The following is a 15023-nucleotide window of genomic DNA, read 5'->3' as shown; positions in this document are numbered from 1 at the left end:
TGTTCACAAATGTGAAAAACCAAGTTTAATAGAAATTTTCCTTGAAACACACAGTAGTTTTTTTGTTGTTTTTTTAAAGTACTAAACCGTCATATTCTGACGTCTCAAGCATCTTAAGATTTAAGTTTTATCACTAAAGACAAAGACGTTCACAACGGCCTCAACACACCGTCTTGAATCTACGCTTGAACAAATGACAAGCGTCTAAGCAATAGACTTCGTATCTAGGAGGAACAGAAGATGACCGCAACCAAAATACATTCCTGAAGGCTAAATTTATTCAGTTCTAAAACTATTCCTTCAGTCATCATCATCATCAAATTTAATCTTCTTCCCTTGGAATGCCAGGATTTGTCCCTGCTGCTCCTTCCTCTTCTTGCTGGCCTCCCATGATGGATGGAGCGCCGGCTGTGGCGGCTGATGGGAGAGGAAGCCTCCCCCCCTGTTGTCCTTCTGCCTTCGGACATCTTCGCCTCTTCCTCTCCCGGCAGACCCAGATTCTTTTCTGTTCGACTCGGGGCGTTTGCCGAACTTGGCCCCAGAATTTGAAGTTCTGTTCTCCTGCTTTCTGAACTTTGATTTGCCAGAGCCTCCATCATTTAGACCTCTGACGGTTTTGGAGTTCCCCGGAGCTCCAGGTTTACCCGTCCCTTTCCCTTTGTCGCCACCCCGTCTGCCCTTACCTCCGGCCAGCGACGAGCAGAACACAGACTGAACTGTCATGGGTTTGGGCTTCAACCTGGACTGCAGCTCGTCCAGTTCACTCTGGAGTTTGTCGGATTTCGGGTCGCCGGGATCTTTTTTCCCTTCCCGTTCTTTATCCACCTCCACTTCGCCGCTCGTCTCTTTTTTCTTCTTCTTCTTGAATTTGCTAACTTTCCCTATGAAGAAGTCGTCTTCATCGCTCTCCTCTGACGCGGAGGACTGCTTGTGGAAACGCTCCTCCGTGCTGTCGTCGAAGTACTCCTTCTCTTCGTCGTCCGACGACTCTACGTCGCTCTCTTCTTCATCTGCGCTTTCGAGAGCTAATTCAGGAACAGAATGAAGACGGGAATTCTTCTCCTCGTGTTTACTTTGAGGCTTAGGCTTCATGCTGCTTTTAACTACAGTAGCTTTAGCACTGGTAGACTCTGGCTTCTCTTGCTTGTGAACATCAGAGGTAGCAGGTGATTGTACAACTGATGTCTTAGCACTTTTAAGGACATCTGCTCCTTCCTTAATGTCTTCCACTTGTTGGTTCAAAGGATTGTCTTTGTCTTCATCCTCATTTTTCCTGTCCTGTCTTGTGTCTGGTGAAAGCTGGGTGGCTTTTTCTGGTCGCCTCTGGCCTTTCGGGTGCTCCCCCTGTTCTCTGGCCTTGTTGCGCTCCTCTCTGAAGTCTTTGACGGCGGCTCTGATGCTCTCGATCTTCTTCCTGAACTGAGGGTGGCTGGCGATGCGTGCTACGGCTCTGTCTAACATGGTCGACTTGGGGTTTTTGCAAACACGCTCAAAGTTGAGGTTCTTTCGCAAGGCCGTCTTGGTCACCTGTAGTTGTCGGCAAAAAGAAATGAAAACGCCTCTGGTTAGAGCTGCAAAATGAATGATTTGCTTAGGAAAACGTATTGACACCGCATTGTTCGTTTTGCTATAGAAATACATTTTGCTTGGATTTTACTAGGACAGGTGTAAAAGCTAATCTCGCTAGAGGGGACTAACATGCTGGAAGAAAGCTGGAAACAGCAAAGGACTAACAATGAGGCTAAATGCTAACCCCTGACAGTGGAATCAAGCAAACACAGAACGTTTCAGGTTTCAGAGAAAGAGCGGGACGGCCGTACCCCGTCTGGAGGGAGCTTCTTCATGCTGTGGACCTCCTCCAGCAGCCTCGCAGCTCTCCTCTGATTCCTCTCCATCTCTGCCTCCTTTCCCTTCTTCTTCTTCAAGGCGACAATCTGACGAGTGAGCTTCCTGATGAGCAGAGCCTTCACCCTCTTCACCTCCTTCCTCATCTTCACCACCTCGTTGTTTAGATTCAGGACATCGGAGGGCTTCTTTTCCTCCGCAGCAGACGACGGTTCTGCTTCCTTTTCACCTCCTGCTTCCTCTTCATCCTTCTCCTCCTCCTCCTCATTATTATTATTATTATTATCATCTGAGCTTGTGGCTCCTTCCTCTTCGTCGTCCTCCTTGTCTTCTTCTTCCATCTCGTCCTGTACTTGCTCTTCAACAGATGGGAACGTTTTCTCGGTGTTAATCATCTGTCGAAACACAGAGCTAACTGCTTTTTAACAGCTTAAAAACAAACAATTGAAACAAACAAATTTTAGCATGGGAATCCTTTTGAAATTTAGATAAATTAACAAAGGCAAAATTATACACAATTTTACAGCAGGAAAAATTTAGACTTGACCTTTTTATGCTGGATGAAAGACAATTGCAGGTAAATTACCTGCCATTTATTGCAAACACTGAAAAAGGTAGATCATTCACCAGTAACGTGCTTACTAAAGCTTTACAATTTCTAAAAGTTTGAGCCAGTTTTTTGGGATGTTTAAGTACCTGTTTGTTATATATTTTGTTATATATTTTAGGACAAGTAGTGAAGCATCTCTCCAAGAACTTCAGCTTTGAAGATCTTTGAAACTATTTTCATTTCAAGCCAACATGCACAGCCTTGGTGCCATTTGATTCTTCTGTTTTTATGCCCCGTTCATTTAAATAGTTTGTTTTTAAATGCAGCTTTTAAGAATTTTAATAGCGTGCCTATTGCCCAGCTGCATGAGCCCGTAGTTTCCGTTCAAAAGTAAAATTTAGTCATATAAAAGGTACAGTCAAATTTTGGATTACAAATAAGCATGTAAAATATTACACATTTTTGCATAATTTCCTGATTTTCATTTTTAGATCAGCAGGTGGCACTGCTGAGCTTTCAAATACTCGAGAAGTAAACTTTTTTTTTTTTTTTTTTTTTGTCTACTGGGTAAAAAACTTTACAGCTTTAATAAAAAGCTTCATCTGGCTGCCATATTTGACACAGTGAGCTTCACTGCCGTTTCAATCACCCAGAAACTTAAAAGTTGAAAAATCCACAAATGTACTTTAGCTCGCTTACACCTACGGCTTCTCTTCTTAAGCTAAAGTAATATAATATGTCTGAAACGGGAAACGTTGAGGTTTGGAGGAAAGGGGGGCTAAGCGAAATACCAAAAAAACAAAAAACAAACAAACGTGGTTAAGAAAACATGTGAGAAGAAATACTGCGCATACTGGCGTCTACTTTGACTTTTTCTAAGCGTCTTTACGGTGAATAAACCAAACCCACACGGAAACTAACGTACGATCTCATGAGACTTACCGTTCAGAAATGAAAGTTTTGCACAAACAGATAAAAATTCAAGGGAAACACTTCAACTAGCAGGGAGCAGCCATGTTGCCTACGTCTTTGACGTCGCCGCCGCGACACGTCAGGACGCGAGCAACGCAGCGTGTCGTGAAAGGGGGAGGGCTTTCGGCGGACTGTTTTTATTTATTTCTTTGTTTCATGAGCATAAAACAGCTACAATGGTGGGTAATTGGAACAAGTGGGGATATTAGGATGAGCGGGTGACGTTTCCAGTTCCAGTTACCAGAGCGATATCAACAGAGAATCAACAGGGGGAGGATGAAGCGGCGCAATGCGGACTGCAGCAAACTCCGACGGCCGTTAAAACGGAACCGAATCACCGAGGGTATATATAGCAGGTACCAAAAAAAAAAAGGGGGCTGGAGGGACCTTATTGTATAACAATGGCGTCGCTCTGTATGTGTCAGGACGCGACTGACAGCCTCTGGCTCGTTCGTATTTCAGCCTTTCAGCTGCAATATGAACTGAATGGACGTGCTCGTGTATTTTTCACAGTATCAGGCCCGGGTTAACGGTTTTATAAGCTGGCATGTAGACACGGTGTAAGCCTTTAAAAAAAAAAAGATTTCTGATCAAATTTGAATTGGTGCTTGAATAACTCCACGAGCGCCATTAATAATAAATTACACCCCGAGGAAATGTTTCCGGTTAAAATGGGAAAACGCTCTGGAACTTTGTGAGGAAAGCTGTAATGACGGAGGCGCTCGTTTTGAAATCACATGTGCTTTGTCTGGCAGACGGGAGGGCGGAGGGGGGGGGGCTCAATTTAAACGTATGAATGAAACAATGTCTTATTTACAGCCGATTTAATTTAACTTGTTGCAACTCAAACAGCCGGCCGGCCCCTTTGGTTGATTGGTAGCAATCCACACGAAATGGAAAGCAGCTGTGCTGGCCAGCATGTCCAGACATGACCCACACTCATCATATGGGAGAGCTTAAACCATGCAGTGGCTTTCAGTCCGCTTCTCCAGGGCCCATCCTGTGTTTTGTCTGCGTTCAAATTGAGAAATAACTTTAAATTTGCTTTGGGGGTGTAGAATTTTTCAACACAGATCCGCAGTAAAATGTATAGATGTGATTTTCAGGCGATTATCATCCAACCATCTTGAGTGTTTGCTGGTGCTCCTGGAACTATTGCACATTTAGTCGTGTCACAAACAGAAACGTTGGTATATTTTATTGGATGCAATGAAATATGCATCCAATATACAATAATATGGCATTCAAATCCTTTTAAGAATAAACCTGGAAATTGTGGCATGCCTGTGTATTAAACCCCTTTGAAATAGAAGCCAGTGCCTTCAGAAGTCATTGGCTTCTATAATTATAGTATAGTTATTAACATACTATAGTAACTAATTAAAAAAAAATAAATTTAACTGTCATCTAAATAGGTATTTATTTGAGCAGACAAAAGGTAAAAACAGAATAAATATGACAAATTGACCTGCCAATTTTACACAAATTGCTCCAAAAGAGCAGGTTAAATAACAATTAACTCTGTTATTTATACATTATTAACAACAATTGCAATTTTGTGACTTTGACCTACACATACTATTCAACATACTTTAAAATCTGTTGTTTATTAAGCCGATTTATATTTGTACTCTGTTTGAGCCCATCATTTAATTCATTCTATATATTTACCCAACACACTGGTTTGAAAGCCACTTTTTGGTTGTTCTTTTCATTTCCTTTTGCTCTTAAATGATAATTTCCCTCTCTCTGTCGCAAAACATTGTTGGATATTGCGTATCAAATAGTCATAAAAACGCCTATTGTCCTTCACATTCCTCTCAGGGGACACCACAAACGTGTTGCCTTACTTGCAAAATGCTATATACTACAGAAAACGTAACAGCGCACCTCACCATGAATACATCTTCCCCACTGTGAAACACGGTGGTGGAAGAATCATGCTGTCAGTGAGCTGGATTTTTTTTTTTTTATTGCTTTTAAACACAGACAAGAAAAGTTTAGATCTGTAGTTCCTGAGCAGGTGAGTTAATAAAGCTGTCTAATATCATTTTAAAAAATCCATTGAAAGTCTACAAATACCCTAATTGCAATCACTGTACAAGGTGATAAAATTGCAACAATAAAAATGGTAAGTAGTTGGTGTTGGTCTACTGACTAAAGTCAAGCTAAAATACATTTGTATTAGCTAGTGTGGAAAAGTTCAAGCGGAACAAATAATCATTACTAGGCTCTGTGTCCGTAAGACGCCTGGTTTTCTTACCTCCCCTTTAACTCGTTGCCTCGTTCCCGCAGCACGTTCCTGTACCTGAAGTTCCTGGTGGTGTGGGTGTTGGTTCTGCTGGCTGACTTTGTGCTGGAGTTCAGGTTCGAGTACCTGTGGCCTTTCTGGCTTTTCATCCGAAGCGTCTACGACTCCTTCAGATATCAGGGTCTGGTAAGAGCCTGTCTGTGTTCCCTCTGTGCATAGAGTTCCTACGGGAGGTATGGAATATGGTCAAGTATTGTGCAGGTCAGAATATTTGTTTAAGAACGTGGGAATTAGTAGCTGCCTTTCCATTGACCATAAATTGCATAAACTAGAATTGCGAAAATAAATTTAATGGAAACACCGCAATTTATTTAACAATTTTCAATTAAAAGCCTTTTGCGCTAAGATGAGGTGGTTTTTCAGCTGTATCGACATTGGTGTATTTCACAAAACTACAATGGAAACACTTTTTTCACATCACAAGTCGAGATCAACAACCGGCCGTTACTACTGGCAGAAAAGATGAAGAAGATGACAAGAAGTGGAAGGAGGACGACTGCGTGGCGTGCTTTTTAATAACTTATCACGTGAACAAACATATTCGCAGGTAATTTTAATTTAGTGGAAACGACTGCAAAATTGTTTCAACATAAAAAAATTGCTAATCAACATTAGCGGAATATCAACAAGGTTTGCTTGTAATGGAAATGCAGCTAGTGTTCCATCTATCCATCCATCCCTTGGCTTTTGTAGGTATTTAAAACTTTGCCAACTTAGAAATACCTCCAGTAAAGTCTTAGTCACGTGTGGTATCAATTTAAGATTAGGAGCTCAGGTAAAAGTATGGAATTTGGACTTGGAAAATGTAGTAGCATCTAATTTTCTGTTTTTGTCCCCCCCTCCATTTAGGCATTCTCTGTTTTCTTCGTCTGCGTGGCGTTTACATCGGACATCATATGCCTCCTCTTCATCCCCGTCCAGTGGTTGTTTTTTGCAGCCAGCACCTACGTATGGGTCCAGTATGTGTGGCACACAGGTTAGCCAAAAAATGTCTCAGTCGGTTTCACGTTTTCTCGTGTTCCTCATCTGTGATGTGGCTGCCAAGTGGCCGCTTTAACGTCGCTCTCTTTCACCCAGAGAGAGGAGTCTGTCTACCCACCGTTTCGCTCTGGATTCTGTTTGTGTACATCGAAGCTGCCATTCGGTTCAAAGATCTGAAGAATTTTCACGTAGATCTCTGTCGACCCTTCGCCGCCCATTGGTAAGCATCATTCAGTCAAAGCAGTTTCCTTAAGCACACATTGCCGTGTAAAAGTGTTCCCTTCCCTTGCTTTGGTGTGTGTGGAACCAAAAGGCCGTCTCGTAATTATTCCTCCTAGTATCGGCTATCCAGTGGTGACCCTGGGCTTCGGCTTCAAAAGCTACGTTAGCTATAAGATGCGCCTGAGGAAACAGAAGGAGGTGCAGAAGGAAAACGAGTTCTACATGCAGCTCCTACAGCAGGCTCTACCGCCGGAGCAACAGATGCTGCAGAGGCAGGAGCGAGAAGCAGAAGAAGGTTAGTCTTACACTGGCTTGCAGGAATCAAAACAACAGGTTTTTCTGCAACGGAATGATCTACTAAAGAACAAATTAATGTTCATAAAAGTGTCCAATTAAACCTCCTCACCATGTTCAAGAATTACAGAGTGGTAAAACTGTTTTTAAGCATTACTATTTCACCCGTTTCACTGTTTTTCACGGAGGATTCTCTTAAGATTTACAATGTCTTCATTCTCTTTGGTGACCATCATTTTTGCTTAATGTGGATTGAAATTAATCAAGAGAACCACACTGAGCCCCACTGGTCCTTTGTCCAGTGTAAATGCTCCCATGAAAGACGATGACGTGTTCCAGACGGTGGAGTCTGGTAGTCTTCCAGGTTGCCTTTTACGCAAACCGTGCCACTGTAAACGGTTTTGAATGGTCTGATGGGACACTTGGGTGCCTCACTCCTTCCTTAAATATGCAAGGAACTGAATGGCATTCATCATTCAGTTTGGCAGGACACTGCACCCAACGGACGTCCACTTATATGCCTTTCTGTGACTTTTCCCGTCTCTCTATATCTGTTGGTCCAGTGGCCACTTCTGTCTGACATCGTCCTGTTTAAAGCCTCGCAATGTCGTGGTTCTAGTGGTCAGCTGTTGGGCATCGTATTGATCTCATAATGTGAGCGGAGTGCTGAGGAGGACTGCATCATTCTTTTTCCGCGAGGAAATGTTCAAATATGAATCTTAACGCCGGTTGTGAAATTTGCAGTTAAGCTCCTTGCTAGAGAAGAGCAAGTTGTGAAAAAAAAAGTACCAAAACACTCAACAACTGGACATGTACCTTAAAAAATGTAGAGAAGGTTACATTAAGTTCACCTGTATCAGAGAGCGGTTTAACCCGATGAAATACACTGGTCACACCTGTGTTTGTGTACCCTTCGAGTTTTCCAGACTAGACCTTCTAGTGTTTATTGGGCCTGTGTTGACTGGCTGGAAAATAGAAAATTCATCGTCTCAACCTCCTTGTAGGTATCTCATTTTGCCTCGTGTGTGTTTCTGGCGTCACAAACTATTTTTGTTCCTAAGCTATGACGCTACGTAAGAATGCCAGACTCTTCCTGTTGTCGCCTGCTATGCCCAGCTGGTGACCCAAAAACCCAAGAGATCCTTTGCACAATGGCAGAATAAGGCATTAGCTTATTGAAACACAAAAAGTGGCACATTAAAACACTGCATCAGGGTGTCCGTATCCTTTAAAACGCTTAGATTCGTTTCGGCCTATCTAAAACTAAGGCCTTTAACTTTGTTGACTTGATCACAAGTCTTAAATTTTGTCTTAACATGACTATTCTGTGTGTTTAGTTTTTTTTTTCCTCTCTGGACTTTGCTGTCCGGCAAAGGTTTGAGTACCACTCAGACATCTTTATTGTGTTCTGTAACTTGACATGATTGTGGCTACAGCTAACATACCCTTGCCAGCTAGCTTTTCTTTTTTTTTTTTTTTTTTTTTTGCATCTATCATGGGAAAGGGCAAATTTATCACCAGCTGGCTGGATGACATTTTTACATTTCTGTGGAGATATAGGTCTTGAATTTCATTTATAAAGGTCTTTAAAAAGTCTTCATTTTGAGTTGGAGAAACCAGCAGAAAGCCTGACCTTTTTAATTTTCAGTCAGCTTACTTTCTACTAATTTTTGTTGTGTGAATTGCTCTGTGAATTAAGATCAGAAAAACAATGACTAACATCGTTATTCAAAAAATAATGATGTAGTTAAGTTTGCCAGATTTCAAATTTTTCTGTTCATTTGGCTATTTAATGACTAAACTTTACGTTGATTTTTGTTATCCAATACTTTCTTCCCTTTAACAGAAATGCTAACCAAAGGAAGCAGGGACTTTTCCGTTAATATCTGCTTGTATCAACCAATCAAGGTCATGATTTAGCTGTTTGTGGCCAAATATGTTTCAAGTTGTCCGCCAGTTAAATCTCCTTAGTAATGTTTATGTCTAGCCTGTTAACTCACCATGTGCTCGTTCTCACCCAGCTGCCTTATCCAAGGGGATCTCCGAGGTAGAACCCACAGTCATCACCCAAAACGGAGCGCCGCCCGGGAAGAAAAGCTCCTCGGTCACATTACCGGAGCTGGAGTACCGCGAGAAAGGGAAGGACAGTACGGCGAAAGAGCGAGAGGGCAAAAAACAGAACACGGTGGGAATCAATAACAACAGTATTATACACGCACTGGACTCCAAACTGCAGGAGGCAGAATTTATCGAGAACTACGTCGGGACAAAGAGACTGAACAACGACCTGGCGGGGGAGAACGCGCTCGCCGACGGGAGCGCGCACATGTCGGCGAAAGAGGAAACGGGGGGGACGGGGAAGAACTACAAAAACGCCGGCACCAACTCTTCCCCGCGGAACCACAGCTCCACGAACGGCAGCCTTCCGTCGGGCTCCTCAGCCGGCAAGAACGAGAAGAAGCAGAAGGGGTCGGGGAAAGGCCAGAGGGACCCGGTGGAGAACTGCATCCCTAATAACCAGTTGGGGAAGCCGGACACTCTAATCCGGTAAGACTCGCTCTCACCACGTTAAAACGAATTCAGACTCTCATATTCTCCACTTAAATAACCAAATCAGTGGCGGGGTTTGGGGGATGAAAACCTGTCTGTTAATGAAGTTCTATGTTCTCCCAGGCTGGAGCAGGACGTGAAGCGCCTGAAGGCAGACCTGCAGGCCAACCGGCAGCTGGAGTCGGAGCTGCGCAGCCAGCTCTCCTCGCTGAGCAGCCAGGACCGCAGCCTCCGCTCCGAACTGGGCCAGCTGCGACAGGACAACGAGCTGCTGCAGAACAAGTGAGGAGGAAGAACTGTACCCACAAAAGTTGGGGTTTGTGTTGTAGTTCCATCAGATTGTTAATCTGATGTGTAATTTTACAGTTTACGCCACAAGTTGCAATATCTTCTACGGCACAGGTGTCAAACTCCAGTCCTCAAGGGCCGCTGTCCTGCAGTTTTTAGATGTGCCACAGGTACAAAACACTGGAATGAAATGGCTTAATTAACCTCCTCCTTGTGTTGATCAGGTCTCCAGAGCCTTAATGACCTAATTATTCTATTCAGGTGTGGTGCAGCAGAGGCACATCTAAAAGTTGCAGGACAGCGGCCCTTGAGGACTGGAGTTTGACCCCTCTGTTCTACGGGGATTTTATGTTGTTGGACAAACAGAAAGCAGTGCAGAGTTGTGAAGTGACTGGAAAATGAATGGAGTGTGTGGGGGGGGGGGTTCAGATACAAACACAGCAAGAAGTCAAAACAGAAAACTAGAGATGGGCATTTATCATATTCAGGGTTTCCCTCCTTTTATTATAAGCCTGGTGGGCCACCAGGCTTTACTTGTGCCCTCACCAGGCTTAGCATTGTTAATTTATCTTAATTTTTTTTTAATTATTGCCTTTTTTAATAACTTTATAATTAGTATTTAGGTATTAATCTTCCAGTCTTCCAAAAATGCATAACTATAAAGTATTTTCAAATTTCCTGTCAACTTTTTAAAAAATTTAACTCAAAAACATGGCGGCTGGCTGGGTGACTGCCCTAGCACCAGGCTTAGCACGTTTTCTGGAGGAAACCCTGGTCTCATTTATTGGGATACATTTTTTAGAAGACTTTAGATTTATCGTTGTCTCAATAAATTTCAATTAATAATGTTTAAAATCTCCCAAAATGGACACAAATCACACTTATGTGACTGGTGTGCTTAAGAAGTACATGTACATAAATGGTAAACATGCAAGAGCTGTTTGTGTGTTTGTGTGTCATGCAGTCACAGGCATACTGTTACCTAAAAATAAGTAATAAATAGTTCTTATTGTCACTTTCACCATTATCACAGCAGTACAACAAAATATTGTGATAAAACTTGAAGTCCATATCGCCCAAATGTAAAAAAGGGAACAAAACTGACCTTTTTGACTTCATTTGTGCAATTTTATTACTTATTTTTTTTATTTTTGTTGCATGGCCCCAAGTCTCCATAATTGTAATTTGACAAAATCTGAAAAATCTCAGGAAGTATGAAGCACTACAAGGCACTGCGAGTTAGAAACGATGCGCAGGCTGACGATACCTCCCTGCCCTCTAGGCTCCAAAGTGCCGTCCAGGCCAAGCAGAAGGACAAGCAGACCATATCCCAGCTGGAGAAGAGGCTGAAGGCTGAGCAGGAGGCCCGAGCTGCCGCTGAGAAACAGCTGGCCGAGGAGAGAAAGAGGAAGAAGATGGAGGAGGCCACTGCGGCCAGAGCGGTAGCTTTAGCCGCCGCTACCAGGTGCCTCTTTTTGTTTCTTTTGGTCACAAAACAGCTGTTTCAGACCTTTAAAATAACATTGTCCTCATCTGTCCACCAGGGTGGAGTCGACCGATTCTCTCCGAGGACGTATCAGAGAGCTGGAGACAGAATGCAAGAAGCTCAGCATGGACATGAAGCTCAAGGAGGAGCAGATTAGGGATCTGGAGGGGAAGTGTCAGGTGAGACTGTTTACTGTAAAAATACGTCGATATCCAGCATCAGACGCTTTTGTTTTGTAAATCAGAACTGTAAGATGTGCACAGTGAACGTCACTTTCATGCCCCATTTCTTGTCGCACTCCAGGAGCTGCGCAAGTACAAGGAGAACGAGAAGGACACGGAGGTGCTGATGTCTGCGCTGTCCGCCATGCAGGAGAAGACCCAGCATCTGGAGAACAGCCTCAGCGCCGAGACCCGCATCAAACTGGACCTGTTCTCCGCTCTGGGAGATGCCAAGAGGCAGCTGGAGATAGCACAAGGTATCCCAACAAATAAATGAAGAAAATATGTACTTTTAGTCATGAACAAATGAGCACAACTGAACAAGTTTATAAGATTAAATAACCTAAGTTCCAACTAGGGCTGAAACGATTAATCATGATTAGTCGAATAATTTAAATAATCGTCAGATAATTTAGCAATCGATTAATCGTTAGCTGGAGGCATCTTGCTGAAAGAACAGAACAGAATAGGAGCAATAATTAAGATAAAACTTAAGGATACCCAGTGGCGCACTCTGCTGGACGGCAGCCAAAGTACAACACAGAAAGAAGATGTAAGCGGATGATGTTAGTCAATCGGTTGGAACTCATTTTAATCTCGTAAACCTTTAATCCCTTTTATGATGACTTTGTTTTGCATAGAAAAACAGCTGTGAACAACTTTATCCGTTTCCTGCTACACAGGCCAGATCCACCAGAGGGAGCAGGAGATCATGGAGCTGAAGCAGAAGATAGCAGAGGTCATGGCAGTGATGCCCAGCCTGTCCTACTCGTCGGACGGCAGCAACCTGAGCCCAGTCACCCCGCACTACTCCTCCAAGTTCATGGACAATAGTCCCTCCTCCCTGGACCCCAACGCCTCGGTCTACCAGCCAATGAAAAAGTGACTCTCTTCTTTTTCTTTCTTTTTCGTCAGACAGAACGTTTCCCTTTTTCCTCGTTTTACCGTCTCTGCTGGTTTGGGTTCTTTTAAAGTTTACCAGCCTTTACCAGCGCCCCTGCCCCCCGAAACCCTCTTGACAAGATTTTGCACTTAGCACACGCAGACACACAAAGTCCCTCCATTTTCTTCTAAAGAGTTTTCTCTACTTTGTTCAAAGGAGGGTTCGGTTTTATTACGAGAACTCTTATTTCACAAGGGTTGCATACAATTTGTCGGCCAAATGTCTACAGGTGAGCCATCACACATCGCTTCATGTCAGTACCCCTTTCCAGCGTGACCACTTTTCTTCACAACCAGGTGTCTAATTGATCAAAATCAAACTCCTTTTGGGTTTCAAACGATGGCTTAAAAGAGACCGAAGGCATGGTTTTTAGTTCTGTTCCTCCGAGGCTCTCCTGTAAAGTAAAGTAAAGTAAAAGACCCGCTAGAAGTACATGAATGTAAAACAGTTCATGTTTGGATATATCTGCGTTTAGCTTAAATCCGTGATTGTTTCGTGATGTTTCGGTTCAGTTCGACAATGTGCGTATATCTGAAACCGTGCTATTGAATTCTGTTGTTCTCGAGATACGGTATTGTCTCCTTTATACTGGAATATTGGCTTCTCCAGGATAATCAGCAAGTGGAAGAATTAGACGTAGGAAGCGTCGCCCCTTCGGAAGACAACTGCTCGATTAGGCCTAGGCACTGCCAAAAACGTTGACGTTAAGCTTCCCTCGCCACGAACACCGTTCCCTCTTACTTCTGGACCAAATTAGGACACATTAGGCCATGTCGCTCACCAGATTCAATGATGTCGAGGTAACTGCTCGGTTACCATAATTTGCAGACGTATCAGTGCCTTGCGGAAACCACTTGCTTAACAATCCTGGGATATTAGCATCTCACTTCGAAGTCACACTTCTCTCTCTCTCTCTCTCTCTCTCTCTCTGCCTCCAACATGTCTAGATTTGATTTGAGTGCTTAAAAAAGAGCATTTTCAAGAAGTCAGTATTCAAAGGAAGAAAAAATAAAAGTATGATCATTGCAGCTAGATGACAGCAGTTTAGCAGACTTAAAGGGAAAAAAGAAAAACACTGGACGTGGGCTTAATATGCCAAACGCCAACCCAAACTGATTGTCTCTTATCATGCCCTCAAGCCGGCATCTTGTTTACAACAATGTACATTGAACTTACTGGGGAATGTTTTTTTTTCCTTTTGCTTATTTAATTTCCGTTCTTAAGTGCCAAGTGTTGATGTTCGGTTCCCATCCGTACTTTGATTGATGTAGCTAGCATAATGTTGGCAGCAGCAGCGTGCTGTTCTTTTTTTTTTATGTCATTAGAACATATTTGGATGGTGTTGTGTTTACATGGTTCTGGGCTGATCACAGTGAAGCAGCAGGTGGTCAGTTGGACACATTGTGTTAATTCACATTTTATTTATTTACTTTTTTAGATTTTTTTTTTAAATGACATTTCCCATCATACACTGTTTTATTTTCTGTATTTTTTAATGAATTTGTTTTGGGTTTTTTTAGACCAGGAAGAATTCTGTGAATATTTTTGTGTAAAAGGGAAAAAGGTTACCCCCTGAACCATTTTGAACCACCCTGTGTTGTCACGTCACCTATGTTAAAAGGAAAAAAAAAAGAAAAATAGTATCATTTGTGGATCGCTCTTGCATTGTAACTTAAGTTCTCGAGTTGCTTTTACAAGTTTGTGTAGAAGGAAGTGAAAAGGTATAAAAAAAAGTGCTTTGTTTTATCTTTTTATTGTTCTGCCATGTTTTATTTTATTCACTCAAAGTAATGGTGGCTGTGTCACGGTTCACTTTGAGCCTCACCATTAAAGAAAGTCTTGCTGGTGGCGTTGCAAGATGCGGAGTCTTGTTTGCCCTTTTGTGTTGAACTTCTAATACTGACCACTAGAGGGTGACACTGAGTTTTACGTCGAGCGTCAACACTGAGTTTTACTAGACAGTTAAATAACTGTCGGGTTAGCTAACCCGACAGTTAGGAAAGAATTAGAAAATGTGACTTAAATATTATCAATATTGTCTTTTAGCATTATCATATTTTCTGATATCAACATCTACTCGCGTCTAGACCACTTTTATGAGAAGAGAGGGGGGTAAAATAGTCATAATGGATTGCAACAGACACCCAACTTTAAAATTCATTCAATTAGTTGCTCATTTGATGTATTATTTGAAATTACATGTCTTTAAATTTTTAGGAATTTAGTTAAGTAGTATATGATAAGTAATTGTTTATTTAATGAACAGCAGCACTTTTATACCTCCATTCAAACATATGTGCTTCTTGAGTTCTCAATGGTTACTGGCAAAGACAAGCATGTAGCCTGCAAAAAAAAAAAAA

At 42.4% G+C, this 15023-nt stretch overlaps 2 protein-coding genes across 3 annotated transcripts; one reads left to right on the top strand and one right to left on the bottom strand.

Moving 5' to 3' along the window:
* Window positions 1–86: 86 nt before the first annotated feature.
* On the bottom strand, window positions 87–3433 carry srfbp1 (serum response factor binding protein 1). Of its 2 annotated transcripts, none has more exons than XM_005812457.3 (3): window positions 3338–3433; window positions 1821–2240; window positions 87–1527 (listed from the first exon to the last, which is right to left on the bottom strand). In XM_005812457.3, exons 2-3 carry the CDS (start codon window positions 2238–2240, stop codon window positions 301–303), a joined length of 1647 nt encoding a protein of 548 aa, XP_005812514.1. In that variant the 5' UTR covers window positions 3338–3433; the 3' UTR covers window positions 87–300. The 2 variants fall into 2 exon arrangements, with proteins under 2 accessions (XP_005812514.1, XP_023200853.1); XM_023345085.1 differs by having other exon boundaries at window positions 1821–2203; window positions 3338–3418.
* Window positions 3434–3497: 64 nt separating this feature from the next.
* Window positions 3498–14528, top strand: LOC102236871 (macoilin-1-like). Its single transcript, XM_005812452.3, has 11 exons — window positions 3498–3723; window positions 5663–5804; window positions 6528–6654; window positions 6756–6879; window positions 6998–7176; window positions 9197–9722; window positions 9849–10007; window positions 11296–11478; window positions 11558–11678; window positions 11803–11977; window positions 12404–14528. Exons 1-11 carry the CDS (start codon window positions 3644–3646, stop codon window positions 12604–12606), a joined length of 2019 nt encoding a protein of 672 aa, XP_005812509.1. The 5' UTR covers window positions 3498–3643; the 3' UTR covers window positions 12607–14528.
* The last annotated feature ends 495 nt before the right edge of the window (window positions 14529–15023 follow it).

Source organism: Xiphophorus maculatus, chromosome 13 (assembly GCF_002775205.1).
Source record: "Xiphophorus maculatus strain JP 163 A chromosome 13, X_maculatus-5.0-male, whole genome shotgun sequence".
Classification (NCBI taxonomy): Eukaryota; Metazoa; Chordata; class Actinopteri; order Cyprinodontiformes; family Poeciliidae; genus Xiphophorus; species Xiphophorus maculatus.
Note: the sequence above shows the minus strand (reverse complement) of the source record. Positions and strands in the feature narration are given on the sequence as shown.